Source organism: Chaetodon trifascialis, chromosome 4 (assembly GCF_039877785.1).
Source record: "Chaetodon trifascialis isolate fChaTrf1 chromosome 4, fChaTrf1.hap1, whole genome shotgun sequence".
In the NCBI taxonomy this organism is placed as follows: domain Eukaryota; kingdom Metazoa; phylum Chordata; class Actinopteri; order Chaetodontiformes; family Chaetodontidae; genus Chaetodon; species Chaetodon trifascialis.
The window spans coordinates 4,258,063-4,279,185 of NC_092059.1; the positions used below are offsets into that span (position 1 = coordinate 4,258,063).

Consider the following 21,123-nt stretch of genomic DNA (forward strand, 5'->3'; position numbering starts at 1 on the left):
GAGACCTGACAGAGCTGAAGCCAGATGACATCTTGCTGATGTCTGAATAGCCATGCGCTGCATGCTTGTCTACTTTGGAGACAATCCCTCGCACTTTCAATTACAGCCTCTGCGAGCGGCCCTGTCAGTAACAGAGATGACACACGAGAGCGTTTACAGAGTGTAACTGCGCTGTCATCGCTGCTGACTTTCACACCAGAGCATCGCCCCTGCCGACACAACTTAGTGAGTTCACACCTTGTCGCGCTCGGGGAGATTAGCCTGTCTAATTAAAACCAAACACTGACTGTAAATGAATGAAAATTACAGAAGAGTTCCTGTGAGCTCAAAGCTAAACAAGTCTGAGTGAGGTGAGAAGCTGGTGAGCAACACGTCAAAGTTTTATTGACTTTTATGTGAGAAAATTAGTCATTATTCCACATCTAATAGATCACTGAGTATCAACTGACTGATAGTCAATGAACTCTTGCATATATGTTAATAAATTACATTAATGGTAATGATCTAAAAACTAATTTGCAATCTATAAATAAATATTATGCATGCCAAACACAAGTTTAACAAACATAGGCATTAAATGTTAATTAATTTTACTTATTGACCTGAGCACTAAAAAAAGGATCTACTAATTATTGCTGATTAGTATTTTGAATTAACATGACACTTTAAAGTTACAAAGGCGTTTTCCATTATTGTGGCCGATTAGACTTGATCTCAGGTCAAGGTCATGCAGAGCTCTGGAGGGACGTGCGTGGTCGCCAAAGTTCACGTTCTGATGCCGCTCGCATTCTTGTCACGTGTGTTTTTTACATGCAAACATTCACATCACAGGGCGGTCAGGTGACTGCAGATTCAGCCATGTTCAAGTTAAAAAATCTGTGCGCTTATCTAAAACTGGGTTTCATTACCCTGAATTGCGGCACTTGAAAGAGGTTTATTAGGCAGGGAGGGTCTAATGGAAGATGTTATCGAATTGCATTGTGGGAAATGTAGGCTGTAGTATTTTAGAAGCTTGACCCATATTAGGGATTAACGAGCTGTTCATCACACATTCAAACCCAAAAGCTGGGACAGCGATGGGATGTTATTCAGTGTGACCTGGTGTTGCAACACAGCGCCACCTGCTGGGTTACAGGGCTAAATGGCATTCAGCCATCATTCATCTTATTATTGGTTATACCTGTGCTGTGACATCCTCAGTGAGAACAGTCTTACCAGTTCCACACATCCATGGTACAACAAAACAGAAGAGTGTGTACACACCCACTCATGAGAGGTCTAATCAAGTAAAATGAAAACAGTTGTGAGGATTTACCATGGCTGTCAGCACCTCTAATACAGTACAGTTTATTTCTGGATGTGGGTGATATCAAAGCTTCATGTGCTGTCATACCTGCTGTACGTGTTACACATGTCTGACAAGGCAGCAGATACTGTACTGAAAACAAACTCGTTCATCAACCGCCTGCATCACAGACCCTTTACCTCGAAGATGATGAGAACGTAGACCCCAGCCAGGATGATTCCAGCGATGGCCACCTGTGTCTCCACACTGACGTAGAGCGACTGGTGGGTCATGGATAATGGCACCACCTCGTTATCCTGCAGGAAGGCTTGAATCGTGATGATGATGGGATCACTGTGCGGGGAAGGAAGCATCAAGGCAAGAATGATGCGCATGTTTTTTTTCCTTTCACTGAACATTTTCAGTGCCTGAGCTGGAAAATGCTGTCAGAAATCTGTGGTGTAATATTTGTGTGTCCAGCAGCCGAGAGAAAATACCATGAACACTTCCAGTGTTACAATACATGACATTATGTGGCATAAATTCACAGACTGCCGAGCGCTGAATCAGACAATAAGCATGTTATTAGAAATGAGATAGTGGGTTAGAGGAAGTAATGGCAGCCTGCAGTGAAGGCAAAGTGCTCAGAAGAGATCTGGATACACAGACTCAGCTCTCTGTCACCAGGGGGCCTCGATGGGGAATTATGTCTTTCAGATCTGAAATTCTGCATCTTGTGAAGGATTTTATGCATCCTGTCAGTTTTAACAACTTTCAGAAGATCTGTTGTAGCTACAGAAGGATTTCTTGTGCAACAGATGTAGAAATGAATAAAGCTAATGTTAACTGTAAAATGATTTCTTCTGTTTGAAGATTGTATATAAGAAGCCTCACAGAGGAGGGCCAGTGTACGGGGTTACATTATACTGTACAAGTGTTCATGTTTTGTTATAGGGACTGTATAAAAATCACTGGGTGATGAAGGGGGGGGGTGTTTTCATATTTTAGACTCATGTTTTAGTTTTCAAAAATACAGCACCACTCAGGACTGTGGGAGACAGTCTCTGATAGAAGCCTTATAGAAACACAGCCGAGCAGCTGCATGCCACTTTTTATCTGGGGTGGGAAAGTTAATCAGACGTACATTTGCCAGACTGGCCAGTTAATCTTCATCCTTGAAGTATTTTCTCTGGTAACGCAGGAAAATACTGTACGAAAACACCATCTGGGATGCAGTGGATGTGTGTGAAGAAAAGGTCCCCTCCAGCTCTCTCAAGAAAACGCAACCACCCTCCAGCAAGAATAAAAATTACATAAACCTCCCACTAAAAGTGAAAATTACCATTTGAGAAACCTACTCAAGTAAAAGTAACAGCTGTTTATGATGTGCAGGTCAAAGCAAAATAATGAAAATTATTATTACTTATGAAACTTATGAAAGTAATGTTGAGGTTGATATTACATTGGGGTAACTGCTTTCCAACCACCAACTGCAAGATGAGTTAATGTCATTGTAATAACATCAAAGATTTACACACAAAAAAATTAACATAGCTAACATTAGCCAGCTAAGTTAGCACAATATGTGCAACTTACTTCAATGTGCTTGTCGAGGTTTGAAGAGGAGTCTATATCTTTATATTGTGGTCAAAAGCCCAATTTAGAGCTAAATAATTGTACCAAAGGCATGAATGGCAGTAGATTACAGATAATTTACCTGCTGAGCATCTCAAACGTTTTTGTCAACAGTATCTGGTCACTCCGTTCACCGTGCAGAGGAATGGTCCAATTATGGATCACCTGTCCACAAACAGCAGAAGACAAATGAGTTCACCTTTTATGACGACACTTCATAGATGACACAGCGAAGGAGTAGAATGTATCGCCCTCACCTGCTGAGCCCTCCTCCTTCGCTGCCCCAGCTGTTCGGTCTGCTCCACCTGGATCAGGACGTACTCCTGGTTGGTGAGGTCGACCATCCCTCCTGTGAAAGGCCCCCCCACCTGCAGCTTCAGCAAAGCGTTGTCTCGAAAATCTGTCAGATTCATTGCTTTGGGACGCGCACCGTCAAGAGAAAATGTGGATATGTGGATGTTGAATGTGTGTTAGTGCCTTTGAAAGGAGACTGGCACTAAATCTTTTGCAGATGACTCTCTTTTATCTAAAATCATAGAATGAAGACGAGCGCAGGACACAGGAAAAGTTTTTCCATTTTTTAAAGATGACATTTTGGAACTAATTAAATGCTCCATTATAATATGACATCTCATAAACTGTGCAGTGTTCCTCTTCACTCATTTTCAGCTTATAATAAAGACAATGGGACTGTCCCTCTTTGAATGCGACTCATAGATTGAAGTACACGTCGAAACCCAGCAGTGAGGATCATTTATTCACCTCTCAGGATTGCTACCATTCTGTCTTATCTACCTCATATCTTCTCCAGCATCATTCACTCTGATTAAAGCTGTGGATTAAATACATTTTGAGAAATCTACTGTGTCTCTGTGTGCCCTTATACGCAAAGTAAAGCACAGCCATGTCATGTTCCACCCCTCTCTTTGTCGATTCAATTAGCCTGCTGGGGCAAACATCAGAACCTAACATAAAATACAAATGCACATTGACATTGATGCAGTGGGAAAGGATACAGAAGCTGTCCGTTGAAGAGACTGCCAACATCCTCCAGGGGTTGTCTCGATCTGGATACATGCTGAAGAACAGCTGAAACCAGAATAAATTCATCAACATATTATTCACTCAGTCCACACAGTTCCCACCAGAGGAATCGAGACACTGAGAAAAAAATAAAATATTGGACATTTAGTAAACATATTATGTATCTTAAAAACTACAATAATTATAATAATAATAAACTTCACTCATACAGCACCTGTCATAGAGCAAAGCCAGTGAATTTAGCAAACTTGTATCTATGATAGAACTCAGTGGTTCTCAGAGGGCTAACTAGCTTAATGCTAATATTTCTCTGCATTTGGCACAATTAGACTCTGGGTTCAGCTTCATCTGGTTCATATGATTAATGACTGAAGAAATAGTTCAACATTTTGAGAAACACAGTCATTCTTAAGGTGAAAACAGTTGATACCACCCGCCTGTCTGTTTGTGAAGTATGGAGCTAAAACCATTGATAGCCATTAGCTTGGCTAGCATAAAGACTGAAAGTGGGGGAAATCTGCTAGCCTGGCTATAAGCTTCAGAAATATCTTTATCAAAGCTCACGCATCTTATCACATGTATCTTCTCTAATTAATCGGCACACAAATAGAAGTGTATAAACAAGAGTTTGTTTTTTAGTTTAAAAGTCTTTTGCATTCACAGTGAGGCTGCTAGCAGACGGTGCAGAGATGTAACAGGCGGAGGGATAAACTGTTGTTTGTCAAAAGAAGGCTCCAGCATGCAAATCCCTCTAAAACCACAAACATTTCCTTATTTCTCATTTTCATTTCTCATTTCGGGGTGTTAGAGGTGTTGGACGCAGCCAGGCTAACTGTTTCCCCTTGCTCCCAATCTTAATGCTAAGATAAGTAAGTGTGGCTCTATACTACACACAGACACATCAATCTCCTAATGTCACTGTCCAAAAGAAAGAAAATTGGCTTATTTTACTAAATGTTTTGCTACTGTTTTAATAGGAATAAAGAAAAACAAAGGGTTTTTTTTTAACATGAAGTTAAGTTTTTTTTGTGTTATTAAACCAACGTGAGATAATCTGAAGGGACACGTCCACTTACGCTGCAAAGAACAACGATGGTAAAAATGGTGGCAACTTTGGAGGCTCTGAAACAGCATCTGAAAAGCACAAAACAAGTAGACAGTCACTTAATAAACATAAATTCTTCTCCAAAGAATCCTGTTTATTTTTTGGACTTTTCTATAATCTTCTGAACTTTTATTTCTTATAGTTTGCTTTCTCAGAAAAGAATATTGCTCTCCAAAATAATAGACGGGGTTGAAAGTAGACATGGCTTCATAATGAGGGGTTAAAAGGAAAAAAACTTTGAGGGTGAACAATATATAACATATTCCAGTTGATCAGTTTTCTGCCGACAACACGAGGGGTCTCACTTCATATTGCTGGTGAGTCTGAAGCTGAGGTTGAGGTTGTCCAGAGGGTCGCTCTTGTCCGAGGAGCTGGAGCGGGACAGGGACAGGCTCGTGACTTCGCTGCCCAGCCGGCACCTCTTCTCCAGGTCTAGGGAGCTGTTGTCCCAAGGCTCTTCGCCTCCGACGAAGCTGGGGTCATGTAGGGTCATGTAGGTTATACTGGGGAAAAAATAACCACCGTCAGCTCTCTGGGCATCAGCCAAAATAAACACAGCTGTGGACATAAACTGTTGAATTGAAAAATGTTTCTAAGACTAAGCAGCAGAAACATGTCTGTAAACCAGGAGCACTCTTTAACCACAATTTCATTACATGTTTTGTACTACTCTGTAATTGAATAAGAAGGCTTGTACAGTGATGTTATAAGCTGAGCGTTTCATTAAATGACTCTGGCAGCATGTCATTCTGATTCTGCCTGGAATATAAAAAACAAAAACACACAAGTAATTCCAGTCAGACAACCTGTGAAACTGCTTCAGTAAAGATCAGATTAGGGAGCCCCAAGTGTACTAAATAAATTAAAAAAAGACATTAGGAAATGAACACAGGTTTCTCATGATCACATGAATAAATTCTGTAGAATATGTAAATGTGCCAATAAATTATTGAAGGATTTAGGAAGCGACTGTAACTCAGCTTATTATTATGAAATGTCACCAATTGTTGTCGCCTGTTTCACATTTTTTTCATAATGTCACTTTTCATAATGTCACTTTTAATGATGGTGGAGGTGTCACCAATCCTCAACCCCTCGCCTTTCAGAAGCCCCTCGTTGCCCAGCGGGCTCGCTAATTAGACAGCCTGTTGGCTAGAAAAAACAGAAAATAAGAATAACAACTTTTTATTTTTCGCAGTCTTTCTCTGAGGGACTGAACAGGCTGGAAAAAGTAGGCTAATTCTGAATTAACCTGCTAGCTGCTGCAGCTAACACTGTGTGATGATGATGATGATGATGATGATGGTGCCAAGCTCACATGCCAACCAGCATCAGCGAGGTCAGCTCAGGAGGTCAGCCCTGTGGAGCTAAATACAAAGACTGGCGTGTGTCTGTGTATTGTTTTCAGACTGAAGCTGATTGATTCAGAATTAATTTACCTGAAGCTAAATTTGGTAGCAGCTGTTTAGCTTTCTAGCTCAAGAGAGGGCGGGGCCATGACTGGTGACAACACCACTATGATGAAAAGTGATACTATGAAATCCAAATTTTGCAGCAAAAATAAATAAAAAATAATACACATAATAATACATATATTAAATAACATTTTGTAAGTTGGGTTAGTTGAGTTTTGATCGTTTACTTCATTATTACAAATCATTATTAAGTATATTTTCATTCATATATTTTGCACATTCCTTTTCTTCTTTTTTATTTCACACTGTCTCATTGATTTATTGAATGCTGGATACTTTCAGGCATCACGTTAGCTCACAGTCTGCAGCGTGAGGAATTACTTACCTGTCATCTTGAGAGAATCTCAGCAGAGGCGACCTCTCTGTAAGGTTGGCTGAATTTGTTTTTCCTCTGAGAATATTAACCACGCTGAAACTGTGCCTGAAAAAAAAAAAATAGTGATGGAATATAATGAGTTAAAAAATAAAAAATAATGAATCTGTGCTTTTCACAACCTGATAAACAGAATTGTGAGCTTTGGCTGCAGTAGAAACTCTCTCCACTGTCACGACACAGCTGTCAGTTACCAGTTAAAGCAGTTTGCCAGACCCTTTGTAACCCACCGATGGCAGAAAGGTGGGTGAGCAGCTGGTGACTCGACACCTGAGGAGATCATTAAAGTGTATTTTGTCGCCCCGTCGCTGCACTGCATCCCAGGGGCTCCTGCAGGCTGCTGCCCTCAGAGCATCGCAGCTGGGTCTCAACCAACATTCACATCCACACACATGCACACACACACACACACACACACACACACACTCTATATCTGTCTTCATCCCTGTCTTTCAAAGCTAAACACAGTCACACATGTTAAAAGTGCCTAAGAGGCAGTGCCAATGTCCTCCTCTGACACATTAATGGTTGTTTTTACTTAAAAAAAAAAAAAAGAAAGAAAGAAAATACCAATCCAGTATTTCATCAAGCTCACAGTCATCTCAGCAATTACTCTGACAACAGTGGAGACGTCATGAGAGTCATTATGTAATGGAAGACCAACCCACTGAGCCAAAACTGTTAGATGGAAATCTTTCTGAAAATTAAAGGTCCCCCTCTGCTAATCTTATAATCTTGAAGGGTTTTTACCCTCTGGCTGTCAAAAGGGTTGAGCTTAAATACATTCTGGACACTGGTTTGGTTTGTGTTGACTTTCTGTTGTATTGGGGATGTAATTCAGTAATTCATAATGCCTTACTGTTGTAGGCAAGTCTGGCAGGCGTTACCAAACACGCTCCAGACAGCTGGAGGCTTTGAATCAATGAATGTGGTGAGGGTGTTGGATAAAAGACTAGATTACATTATGGAAGTCTTCTGCATTAATCCTCTTAGATACTCTTATACAACTATAAAGAGATTTACTGCATGTCTACAAATGTTTTCTCCCCTCTTCTTTGCCTGACATGACTCTGATCCTGTCCCCTCGATGTGACTTTCCAGAGGAGTGCTTAAAGCATATCGAGCCCAGAAAGCACAAACTGAAGCTGGAAATAGAAGTTATGCAGTGGTCTTTTTAGGACACGCACAAAGGCCAGTCATTGTGATTAATACTGACCAACAGATGATTAGGTCATGTTTTAAAGGAGTTATTCCTCATTTCTACTTATCTAGTTCTCTTATACCAAAACAGTATGGGCTCATAATACGATATTAATTTCTATTTCTGGTTATCTAAGTGAGGATTCTTTTTTGGCCACTTGGGGGCAGCAGCCACAAGCTGTACAGGCAACACAGTATACAATGCCTTTTTAAATTGATAATGCTGACTTTAGCAAAAAGCTTTTTATTGGCACACCCAGCTTATATACATAGCATTATTATCTTTCTGACCACCTGACCAATGTTAGTCCAATATTCACACTCTTTTTTTAGCTACAGTGGGCTTATCAGAGCTTTTGCTCCATGATGCTGCTGACCAGAGCAGTGAGAGTGAACCAAAGCAGCAAGTTGTGGGCTATGAAACTGAAAAATGGAATTAATCACATACTGAAGAGCTACAACTTATTTCTCACCTCCTGTAAGGTTATAGTGCTTGACATTATTTCCAATCTGAAAACATCTAATGTTGAAAAAAATATTTTCAAATTATTTTCAAAAGATTGATTAATGACAAAGATGCAAAAATATCTAGAAATCTGATTAGCATTAAAAGTAATCTTTAAGTTCAGTAAGTGAGCCCTACAGTCACACTACAGTCCATTAAGCCTGTGTTCAAAGGTATTTTGAAAGAGCCAGACAATAACCTGACAGCTACCACCACTGCAGCATTCCTTCTGTTGAGGTATGAGCTAATCAGCCAAAGAAAATTCTCAACATGTCAAATGCAATCAAGTTCAAGTGTTTAACAGCCTTTATTACTGTTAAAAGGAAATTATATGTCGCAGGTGAGCAGGTTTTGCTCTTAGAGGAAATTTACTAATCTCAGTCCAAATGAGCTCATTGTCATTTGTCGACCTTATGATCATGTTTGGTAGGTTTTCCTAATTTTTCTCAGTTGTCCATTTGTGTCAGTTTTCGTAGTAGCTCTTTGTTTTCTCTTATGGTTGTTTGTTTTATTGAAGACATGATAGATGCTGTGTGTGCCCTGCAACATCTTCTACCTGTTTAATCTGTCCACATTTTTAATGTGTGTCAAAGTGTCAAGATTAATCTGCAGGAACTTGGGGATTATAGCACCTGATTGCCACTCAAGACATAAAAAGTTATCATCACCATCAGTGCCGAAAGCTTAAAAATAAAACATCTAATCTGACCTACCACAGGGCTGTGCAGCAGACACACCAGTGTCAGCTGTAGTACGCTCTTTGTCATGTGCAACTTTGACTTCATGAGTTCATGAAGCAACAAATTCCCGAGGTTAATCCCAATGACGTCACAGCCACGGGCTTGAGATTAGCACCCCCCTGAGTGACTGAGATACACACCCACAGTCGCACACACATAAGTCTGTGTGTGGGTGAATAGTTATACCTTAGAAGAAAATTCCAGTCTTTTCCACGTAAGTTCATACATCCCCTGGAAGATTTAACCAGCGGGGCATGTGTAATGTGATTCTGCATGTGTGGTTCAAAGTCTTTAAACTGTTGTATGTCTTTACTCCAGGAAACCCGGTGAGAAGAGAGAATGAGCGCTAATCTCTTTCTAGAGTAGAACACAACAAAAACTTGTAGTATGTGAACTCTCAACCAATTATTCACATAAAACCTTAAATTACAAACTTTAAACCCACATTAACTATTTTTGGACTGTTGTGAGCAGCAGAAACAAGCTGTAAACACAACCCTGAAACACAGTACTATCACATTTTAACAGTAGCTTATTTACACATTTAGCAGCCAGGAGCAACATTAGCGTTCAGCTGGAGTCATGTCTCTCACCACATGATACATGCAAATGGTTTTCATCTCCTTTTAGCTCTGTTTTGGGCTCTACCAGCTCTTAAGAGATAAATCTGTCTCTTTAGATGCTAAATGCTCCATTATTTTTCCAGCCTGCCTGTCTGCTGTGTGGGGTTGGAAAATTAGTGTACAGTCAGTTTTTAGAGCTTAGAGAAGGTCGTATGGCCAAAACAATGAACTGAAAGATGCTAAAACGCTACATAGAGCAGAGGAGAATTGTAGATTGTGATAATTATTGTGTTGGTTTGTCCCTACAAGCTTCCCCATTAACATTACACAAAATTGTTAATATAGACATATTGATTATAGCAGTTTTAAAGACAAATACAAACTCTTAGTGCTATGCTCTGACCTGAAAATAAGTAAACAATATAGAGTCTAGTTTTTGTGTATGATTTATGTATTGAGATACATTACACTTTCATTGGAGGTCAAGCTGCAATTAATTTGGTCAAATCCACAGCAAATGAGTAAAGACAAAACAATGAAAGCAAAACAAAACAAAACAAAACAAAAACAAAACAAAACAAAACAAAACAAAACAAAACAAAACAAAACAAACAAACAAAAAAAACTGCTTCCTGAAAAACCTTTTCCAGCAACAAAGATTACGGTGTGAATTGTAGAGATATCGTTTTTCGAGCGTCCCTGAATGCAACGCAGTCGTTGCAGTTGATATTACGTCAGGGCATCATGGCGGCCGTCAATATGTCGGAAGTAGATATGGAGTGTCGCGCTCTCCAAGGGAAACGAACAAACTTTTTTGTTTGTTTGTTTGTTTTTTTGTTGTTCAGCAAAAGGCAAGCCAGTGTGTCTAAGTTAGTTTGTGGGGCTCGCAGTGACGAAGAAGGCTAATGTCGAGCGTCATTACAGCTACAAACATGCTAAACTGGATTAGCTGCAAGTGCTAACGCTCTTCGGCGGAGTTTGGATGCCCATCAAGCAGCTTTGAGACCACATTCTGACAGAGACAGTGTTACGCAGGCAAGTTTTATGCTAAGAAGCTGAAACTTCATTCATGGAGAGTTTGTGAAGGACTGCCTTGTTGCTGCTGTGGAGCTGCTAACACCAGACACAGCAAAAGTGCTCCAGAGGGTCAGTTAGTCTGGAATAATTCATACAGATGAAGGAAAACCTGACGTGATGTTAAGTGTCTGTGTGATTTGGCCTTCATGGTGGACATTACCAAGTATCAGAGGTGAACCTCAAGCTCCAGACCTGCAACATGAAATCAATGAGCTGCAAAGAAACTACCAGCTACTGTGAACAGTCCTTTAAAAACTGACACCTGCAAAGACTCAGCTCTGCTCCAGAGCGACTGACCCAAACCATCATCATCATCATCATCATCATCATCATCATCATCATCATCACAGCCAGCTGACATCAGACTCCAAAGAGAAGCAGCAGGTTAGTGTGATATTGTGTTCAATAATGTAGTATGGCCAGAGGTACCATATTTTTGTTGACAATAACTCACAAGCCTTAACATTTAAGCCTTTGTCCGGTGCACTTGCATAACCTTAAGATGCTTGTTTATTTAGTTTTTGGCTGGTGTTCTTCCTTTGGTATTCCAGGATGCCACTTAGCCAGTCTTTTCAGTCAGTCCATTGACATTGAGCTCAACCAGTTAGACCCTCCACTGCAGCTTTCTTAATAATCAATAAAACACCAATTAATTGAGATATCTTTACAATAAGCCACCATGAGAGAGCAGAGACGTGTTCAGTAGACATACCCGTCCTCTTGGCGAACAGGGACAAAGCCCTCAGTGTGGATGACGCACTGTCCTGAGGGCAGCACTGCAGACTGCTGTAGCTTCTGGGTGTCTCTCCTCTCTGAGATGCCTTGCAGAAGACGCAGCCCCCCAAAGTTCCCTGCGACGGCCTCTGGTGTCCTCAGGCTGTTCCTGCTCGAATGGCCTTGGGCTGACGTCTGAGACATCTCAATGTCCAGGTTGCTTTTGTTCTCCAAATACATGTTGAGACTGCTGGAAGGTAGAAGGAGGCAGAGTTTGATTCAGCAAGTATCTCAAAGTAGGTCAATTCAGCACTTAAACCTGCAATAACTAATTGTGGCCACTTGGGGGCAGCAGAAAAAAACGCTGGTCTTATAAGTTGACGTGGCGAACGTGTTGGCAAATAGTTGCCTGTTTGCACACCTAGCAGTCACAGAGCAACATTAGCATACATTTGTTGTTGTGTTAATGGCCACCTGGCAAATGTAAGTCCAATATAAATATTCTCTTTTAGCTCTGTGTTGCTCTCCACCGACTCCTGAGGGAAATATCCGGCTCTGTAGCTGCTTAACTCTACTATGTTCAGCTCTATGCTAACTTTCCCTGTCCTTCATTTGGTGCTGGGCATGTAATGTACATTGGGTTTTCAGATGGTTTTGCTGATGCTATGAGAGCTGCGAGAGTGAACCAAAACAGAAAAACTGCCAGCAGGAAAACCAAAACAGTGAGCTGAAAGATGCTAAAAAGGCTCCACAGAGCTAAGAGGAAGCGCAGAGTTGGCTGGTAACTTTCTGTAGGTTCGTCAACAAGTGACCCCTTTCTGACAAAAGTAGTCATGTGACCCATGTATGAAAATATTGATTCGCAGCAACTTCACAGCTATCACACTACAGTATGAGTTATATACTGTACATGTAAAGTATCAGAATTGATTTTAGACACATCCTCTGTGAAGTGTGTTTTCGACCCCCGCCATGCTGCAGCAACACAGACGGAAGCGGAGTGATTCACGACACCCATAAACCATAGTGTGAGGTCAGTGGATGAGGTCAGCTACAGCAGACGTGTGGTCGTCCCAGTCCCAAAGGCTGCATGAATTCAGTGGGATTATTGCTCACATGAAGGCCAACATGAACTCACGTGCGACATTTAAGCCCTCCGTGATAATACCTCTTTGAGGAGTGAGACTGCAGTCCTGTCACATAACTGATCCTTCCTGCAATGTACAGGAATAGTTCCAGAAAACGAAAACTACTACGGGCAAGCCCTTTCATATAACACATCACAATTTGATCCATTTAAAAATACTTATCACAGCATCTTAAAGGTTAAAAGTTGCACCATTGATCGTGTATTAAATTCATTTACTCCGATTTCTTATTTACAGTTAGTTATTCTGCAATACACAATGAATTCTCAAATTCTCATTAATTCCTTTTTTGTTTTTTGGCATTCAGAGTAATGACAGCGCTGCTTGGTGTTTTCGTTACACCTTGCATAATATCCTTGTCCATCGCTTGTGTCGCAGCTCATCAGACAGAAGAATGATGCTTTTACGACATCCTGCCTGCAGACTTTTCCACGCTCGTTCACAGCAAGTAAAGATAAACATTCAGCAAGTGTAGTGGGAGTAAGACAAAGGCATCCTTAGAGGAGGTTAATCACTGCAACCAAAGACCGTAACAACATTATACACGTCAAGTGTATTTTTTTTCCTGCCTTTTGATTTTCAGTATCAGGTAATGTCTGAAAAAACATAACATTTCATCTGTCCACCACACGTCCATTTAGATATAAGTGGAATGAAAGGGATTTTTACAAAGCTCTTGTGGTGTGGTATTACGACGTAATGTTTGAACAGCCTAAAACAAAGCCCTTATTGTGAAACACTAAATCTACAGTAGGAAGAATGCAAAGGAACTGAGGCAAACATCATGTACAAACTTTAAATTAAATTAAAAGTTTTGATATAGCGACAGACAGAAATGAAAGTTATCAGACTTACCTTTAAAGACGAAGACAGTTCTGGATGATGGTGATGGGAAGGATGAGGAAGGACAATGATGATGATGGTGATGATGATGAAGCTTGATGTTAACCAATGGACATCCGACAGAAAAGTCACAAATAATTCATGTAGACAATCGTGTAGAAATTCGTGTTTGTGCTACTGGTGCTGTTTTAGATTTGCTGTTACATTTGAACACGATGGCTGAAGACGAGAAAGGCTGAGGTGTTTCTTCCTCTCCTGTGCTCCCCAGCAAAGGAGGAGCAGCCTGGGTCTGAAGGAGCTGAGGAGGAGGAGGAGGAGGAGGAGGAGGGGGGGGGGGGAGTGGCACAATTTTCTCTCCACTAATAGCAGCAAACATTCCCATTCAATCATTTTCTCCCCTTTTTACAACCAGACTCCCCAAGCCTCTTAGCCGCCTCCTCCCACCACCCCCATCCTCTGCACTTCAAATCCACCAGTGAAAAGAACGTTTGACAGCTTCTTGAACTAAATAACTACAATTTAGTCCAAAATTGAAGTGAAATTTCACATTTGAAAGAAGAAAGAAAGAATTTCATAAAAATGTAATGTGGAGATGTCAGTGTTGGGCCATCAAAGCATCCAGCTCACAGTAGTACTCATGAATCAAAATACCCCTGGCAGCATTTACAAGATGTGTACCGTTCTTATGAAAAAGATGAGCCATCAGTCAAAATGTTCCCCGTTCAGAAGTTTGCTTTCCCTTCGTTCTTCGTGCTGGGTGTTTCCCTCAGCATCGGAGATGGCTTGCAGTCTTTTGTGATAGTTGTGGATGAGGCTCACGTGGTGAAGCTGCTCCGCGGCGTCTTTCTGCCGGCTCGACTGCACAGGCCATTCTTGTTCAAGCACCTCTTCATTGTGCATCTTGAAACAGCTCCGCCACTTTCTCTTTTCAGCTGAAGGTGCTTGAGGGGTTTTTTCTGCATCCCGACCAGTTTTCCAGGCAGTTCCAGGCTGACTTTTCTTTACAAATGCACAGCCAGTGTGCAGATCCATACATTGCAAACGAGTTCAAGTCAGCATTTTAAGAAAATAGAACAAACCTGACAGTAACAAGCAAAATACACTCAATGAAAAATAAGAAAAGAAAAGAAAAGAAAAGAAAAGAAAAGAAAAGAAAAGAAAAGAAAAGAAAAGAAAAGAAAAGAAATCAATTAAAAAAAACAAATAATAAAAATAATTATGATACAATTAATAATAAATAATAATCATACAGTAATAATTAAGATGCACATTCTTGACAGTCCTTGGACTTAGGTAAAATCATACATGGGGGAGCATACGGGTAGAACCCCTAAGTTTCAACTTATTTATCAGAGTTTGACCACTGCTGATTTTATCCTTTTCCTGATTTCTACAGTTCAACTGATGTTTCCTGCAACATCAGACATATTTTCTAAAAATGGCCAATAGTTCACGCCCATCACATTTTTTGTGAACTGAGATTGATGTTGATTTATCTGGTTGGGAGGGGGTCAAATGTAAGCCGCTGAGCCTAACTCGCTTTAACAGGGTGAGTCAACTCCACAGCTTTAAGGTGCCTAAAGGTCAGACAGGTCAGAGACAGAGAGGCTTCAAGGAAAACTTAAACCCCTGCCTGTTTTTTCAGAAGAAATGTTCCTTTTTTCTCTGAATGGTTGTTAGTTATCACTATTCTCTTGTTTTATGTGTGAAACAGATAATGTGCTTCTCCAAAAAAGTGCTGGTGCAAACCTCATTCGAAGCCTTTTCAATTTCAATTTTTTTTCAATTTTTGTGCCTAAATATCTTTAAAAGAGGATGTAAATTATGATGAAATTATTTGCAGTCTTTGTGCAAAGGCAAGTTCAAAGTGGGGCCAGGGGAGTCAGCTTGGACAAAAAAAGGTCAGAGGGTTTAAGAAAACTTGTGAAAACTGCTGACTGCTCAGAAAAAGGTCTCTTGGGACGAGAAGTTACTTTCATCAGTCAAGCTGTTGTTTCCAGTTGAGCATTTTCAGTAAGAACATAAATGACTCAAATTCAACTGTTATATTTAAACAGAGAGCCAAAACGTGATGATTTTAGGGGGCTCTGCTGGGAGCTGTAACAAAATCAGACTGTATCTTTAATTTAATCTCCTCATACATTTGCATTTGACCCAACACAATAGAGCAGATTAGGAATCACGCCATCCATGAGTAAAAGCCAGTGAACCAGACTAACAGGACCTAAGTAATTAGAAACTCCCACTGCTAAAACCTTCCCCCAATGATAATTATCTATCCAGTGAACTGAACACAATCAGTGACAGAAATATATTTCCATTAACTCTCCCTCTCAGAGTGATCTTTGCAGCTGAGCGGTTGCAGTCTGTTGAATTCCAGCATTCGCCGTCTCATTCTCTGAAACGAGTGAAGACAATGTTTCCCATTGAGCGGATGGAGTCACCTGGTCTGGACTCACTCTGCCTGCGACACCAGAGGATGAAAGCTACACAGAGAAGATGCCCAGGGGGGGCGACTGCACTCTGGTCTTGTGGGCTGATGTGACATATAGTAGGGAGAATAGAGCAATCACATGTACAAGAAGAGGAGAGGAGAGCGAGCCAGAGGCTTTGAATGACGTGAGCGTCACTACAGACTGTGTGAGCCCTGGATGACTCAGTTACTCGCCGCTGAGACGTTTTATTCTCACATCGGCGAAGTCATGTGATGCAGGAGAAATCATCATCCTGACGTCTGTTTAGAAACTTCAGGGGAAAAGTAGTGAATGGTGTGTAAAGCGTGATGATCATCTACAGCTGCAGTCTTTTACAAAACTCAGCCTGTCAGCCTGTTGGTTACTTTGTTTGCAGCCTCCAGCATTTTAGGAACGTTAGGAACATCCACTGAAAGTTCCCAGGAGGTTATTCCTGGAAAGACCTTTACAGAACTTTTAGGGAATCTTCTCTGAATGTTCCCAGAATATGTGTGAAGCTGAAGCTGGAATGTGCTGTGGAGCAGACATACATAGTGAACATACAGCAGCACACACACATATGTACTGTATACATATCGTGTGTCATGTGAGCCCATTGCAGCTCTGCAGACCTCAGGGAATGAACACTGAAGGAGCCAATAACCCTAAAAGATGGAGCCCTGGCTCCTAGAAATCCACTTTATTTATAACTAATTAGCAGCAGCAGCTTCGTTTTAAAGGAAACGTAATGACGACAAATTACTGACAAAATAGGCAATCTTGCAATTCACCATCCACTCACAATCAGAATCAGAATCAGAAAAAGCTTTATTGCCAAGTACGATTTTACACATACCAGGAGTTTGTTTTGGTGAAGTTGGTGCATGAAAAATCTTCTAGAAATGAGCTATTAATAAGTAGAAAATATAAGAATATAAATATATATACACAGTCCGTTTTGTGGTTGTTGTTGTTGTTGTTGTTGTTGTTGTTGTTGTTGTTGTTGTTGTTGTTGTTGTTGTTGTTGCTGTTTTTTCAGAATAAAAAGAGCAGCACAGCTGGCAGTGATACAGTAAAATAACAGGGAAGTCCGAGCTGAGCGTTAATGTAACGCATAGATTTATGGCAATGGCTCTTTGTTGTGTGACAAGGTGGGGCAGAGGTGGAGTGTGAAGAGTGTCGGGGGGGTTCTGGGCCTGACAGCAGACGGGAAAACACTGTTCTTGTGGCATGACGTTTGGGTCCTGATGGACAGCAGCCTCCTGCCAGAGGGGAGTCTCTCCAAGAGTTTGTGTCCGGGGTGGGAGGGGTCAGCCACAATCTCTCCTGCACGCCTCAGGGTCCTGGTCAATGGTGGTCAATGGTCAGTGTCAATGGTGGAGTCACAGAAGGTGATGGGGGCAGGGGGGACATCTCAGAGAGACGACAGCTTTTTTGTGGTCACTCTTGGACACTGGCAGCACTTGGTTCATGCTAGGGAAACATCGTGGTCTATTTAAATACAGAAGTCAGCAGCAATCATGATCTTTCCAAAACCTTAACTCCACCTCCCTGTGACCTCAGCGCGGTGTGTGAATGTCGATGGACTGAAGCCTTTGATAATATCTCATGATCTTCATCAACAGAACTGTTAGATTTTAAAACGACATCAAGAAGCTTTTTAGCCGTTTTGTATGAGAAGTCTTAAAAATGCTGAAAGAAAATAGGAATTTGAACATGAACAGTTCCTGCAACCAACGGCCAAACTTCATCAGATGATGAAGATCATGTGATGTGTGATAAACAAACAGAGCTGCTAAATGGACCTTGTGGTGAGACTGTTTTGTCAGCTGGTGTGTCCGAGGTCAGACGACCGGGATCATGTGCCGCCAACGCACTGACCTCTCTGCCTCAGCAGATAGCTAACCAACCGTTTTGAGAGCAACAATGGCCGACGCCTCGGCCACCGCTGCCAGTTCATCAGCGCTCTGGCACAGATGGCTCACGGCCAAGCAGCGCGCAGTAGTTAAACCTAAGCCTCGTCTGGGAAATCTGAACTACAACTCCCCATCCTCCCCCACCCCACCCAATTCCTGTCCCCTTAACATTTCTGCATGCAAGTTTATGTCTGAAGATGGAAACTAAAATCTTGTCCTTAGCTGGTTAAGCCCGGTCAAAAGGGTCATTTGGTGTTGTCTGCTGTTTTGTTGAAATTTGGATAATATAGTCTGTTCCCACTGAATATTTCCAAGCCACCAACAGAGCAGTTAAATTGCTTACGTGTTAGTCAGTGCAGCGACTGGCCATGGGTCAGTACTTAAGCCTCCTGGTAGCTCTGTTGGTACGAGTATGAATTTTTCATGGGCAGCCCCAAGGCCTGTGGCCTTTCTCCCATGATCCCTTTATCCTTCGGGGTGCAAGGAGCTGCTTGGTTTCTCTGGGTAAGTGGCATAGGTCAGGTCACCCAAAGCCTTAAACACACAAACGCTCATATGACGCCTTTGGGAAGAGGTCAATATGAAGTGGAACTTGTGTTGCTGAGGTCACATGTAGCGTGAACCTAACTTAACCACAACATCTGAGTGTCTGCAGGCCACACTGAGGCCAAGGGCAGCTGCTGTAGGTCCGAAAGGCTCCACGAAACTGTTCAACATAACAGCAACAGAAGAGTCTGCACTGAGGAGAGATACTGTTTGATCTGAGGATGGGATAGCGTGCTAAAATGCTCGCAGTCGCATCCCATCCAAAACATGCGTTGTACTGTCGCGCTGTTGTAGTGGACTGTATTATATTGAGAGGTGTTTCTAATGTTTTGTCTGCTCCATTTCCCAACGTGGCTGCCAGTCAGTGCAGCACCACCAATAATAAACTTACCATATGGTTGAATTTAAGAGTTGGCTTGGATATATTTCATATTTATGCATCGACATGTGACCCCTAGACTCATTCAGAGAGTCTGGATGTCCGTGGACCCTCCGGCTGCTGTCATCCAAACAGCCCTGCACGTGCGAGCTTTGTCGCAGCCAGTCGTTAAGGCTGGTGAAAGTCCAGCAGACAGGCCGCTGTCTAATGAAAGCTTCGTGCTTTGGTGTTTATCCTGGATCTCTTCTGTCAGACTGCACCTTTGCTTAAGTTTGTGTCAAAGCTCCTCTGATGTAGAAATATGATAGATTCAAACAAACCGGTTAGCGAAGAGTTCTTCCCCTCTTCTTCCTCCTCTTTCTATGCTGCCTTTCTGCTTTGATAAAATCTAGTTTAGTTGCTGTTTTCTGGACAAAACGATCCTGTGGGATCCGCTGCCTTTGAGTAATGTGTTGTTCTCCTTCATTTGCTTTTCGCACCGTGTTCCTGTTTGCAGATGAAGCTACTTGCCAACCCCCCAGATTCCCCCGAGAGGCCCAGCTTTCAACTGACTGTCCCCCCGACTCCACTCTTCTGCTACAGAATGACTCCACTAATTCACTAGAAAGCAGGAAAACAGTCTGAAATTAGCAGCTTTCTGAGGGGAGATCCTCGATACCCTGATGAGGTCTGGGCTCCTGGTTCAGGCTCTGATGTCCGGAGGCTGGCATGTTTGCTGATCAGCCTTATTAATCATCACTGACCGTGATTATTGGCTTGGTTTAAACAAAATTACTGAGTGATATCGAATGGAACAAAAGAGGTGGATAATGTTAGCATGCTGATGTTTAGCAGGTAATGCTCACCGTCCACTCTATCCACTCTCCACTCACTGCCTTGCACTGTTCTTTCAGCCAACTGTCCCACAATGCATTGTGCATGCATGCGTGCGTGCGTGCGTGCGTGTGTGTGTGCGTGCGTGCATGCAGCTGTTGACTTGCTATTGTGTGGATCATAAAGGGAGTAAATCACTTTTCTTTCTTCATGTTTTTTCATGTTATAGAGAAATGCATATGATTTGAAACATTTCAGGTCCTTTAAACGTTATCTCAGTGTAAACCTGCCTCTAATACACATTAAATAAGCTCTGTTTTTGGTTTCCATCCCACCTCTCGCAGTCACTCACCTACTCTTTCCAGGAATTAGTCCTGGTCATACACGCTTCACTGGTCCTCATTGTTCTGGCTGCAGTTATGCACACTTTGATCATACCGTACTCCTAACCGATCCACGCTGCCCCAGACCAACATATATGAGTGCCTGAAGCTTCAGTTTATAAATGAGGAAAGCATTGGCTAACAAGTAGCAGAATTGATCTGTTTCAGTGGTTTAAAGCCGCTGACTGACAGCAGAACTGCATACTGTACGTCAACCATCTCACTACTGTATTTAAAATAGTGCTCCTCTCAGTAGTGGTAGTCAGTATTTTTAGTCAGTAGGAGTCACAAGTTAATGATTTACAGTGCAGATAAAACAGGGCCTGCATGAATAGAGAGAAGAGGAAGAGCTTTTTTGAAGTTGCAGACACAAGGCCATTATGCTCCTTTGTCTACCTCCCACATGCCGTCACATGCTGCAGACCCGCAGAGCTGCCTTCTTCTGTCTGTCTGTCTGTCTGTCTGTCTGTGTCTCTCTGTCTCTCTCCTCTGTCTGTCTGTCTGTCCATCCGTCCGTCTGTCCGTCTGTCTGTCGGCCGGGTTAAACCATCCCGAGGTGAGCAGCGTCCCTCCTGCATGTGATCGAGTGCAGCGGCCTCAGATGCCTGCTGACACGTTTAACAGCTTAACATGAGGTTTAAACTAGGATTAGAAGAGGCTGACTAGTGACTTTTACTTTATAATGAAGTCATATTTAAGAGTTCAAACACTGAAATACCTACAGACTCTCACACTCTTCATAAATTCAACAAGAAGATTTCAGGTTTCATGTTAAAATGTGCATAATGTCTCATTACCTACACATTGTTATATGACCCTTTTTAGTATTATTCAAACATTAAATATCTATTTGTAAACTTCCATCCTGCGTGTTTATAAGAGCATCTCAGACGATCACTAGTATCTTAAACTGGAACTACGTGAGA

General features: G+C 41.8%; 1 protein-coding gene across 1 annotated transcript in view; it reads right to left on the bottom strand.

Annotated features, from left to right (window-relative positions):
• The window catches only part of oca2 (oculocutaneous albinism II), a 49,047-nt gene extending 35,114 nt beyond the window's left edge, over positions 1–13,933 (bottom strand). The window contains exons 1-9 of the mRNA XM_070960926.1: positions 13,720–13,933; positions 11,715–11,966; positions 6,870–6,965; positions 5,375–5,572; positions 5,041–5,098; positions 3,937–4,009; positions 3,178–3,335; positions 3,003–3,085; positions 1,486–1,639 (exon numbers count right to left, since the gene is read on the bottom strand). Coding sequence (XP_070817027.1) covers positions 1,486–1,639; positions 3,003–3,085; positions 3,178–3,335; positions 3,937–4,009; positions 5,041–5,098; positions 5,375–5,572; positions 6,870–6,965; positions 11,715–11,956 — 1,062 coding nt within the window. The 5' untranslated portion in view covers positions 11,957–11,966; positions 13,720–13,933. The remainder of the gene's footprint in view (positions 1–1,485; positions 1,640–3,002; positions 3,086–3,177; positions 3,336–3,936; positions 4,010–5,040; positions 5,099–5,374; positions 5,573–6,869; positions 6,966–11,714; positions 11,967–13,719) is intronic.
• Positions 13,934–21,123: the final 7,190 nt, after the last annotated feature.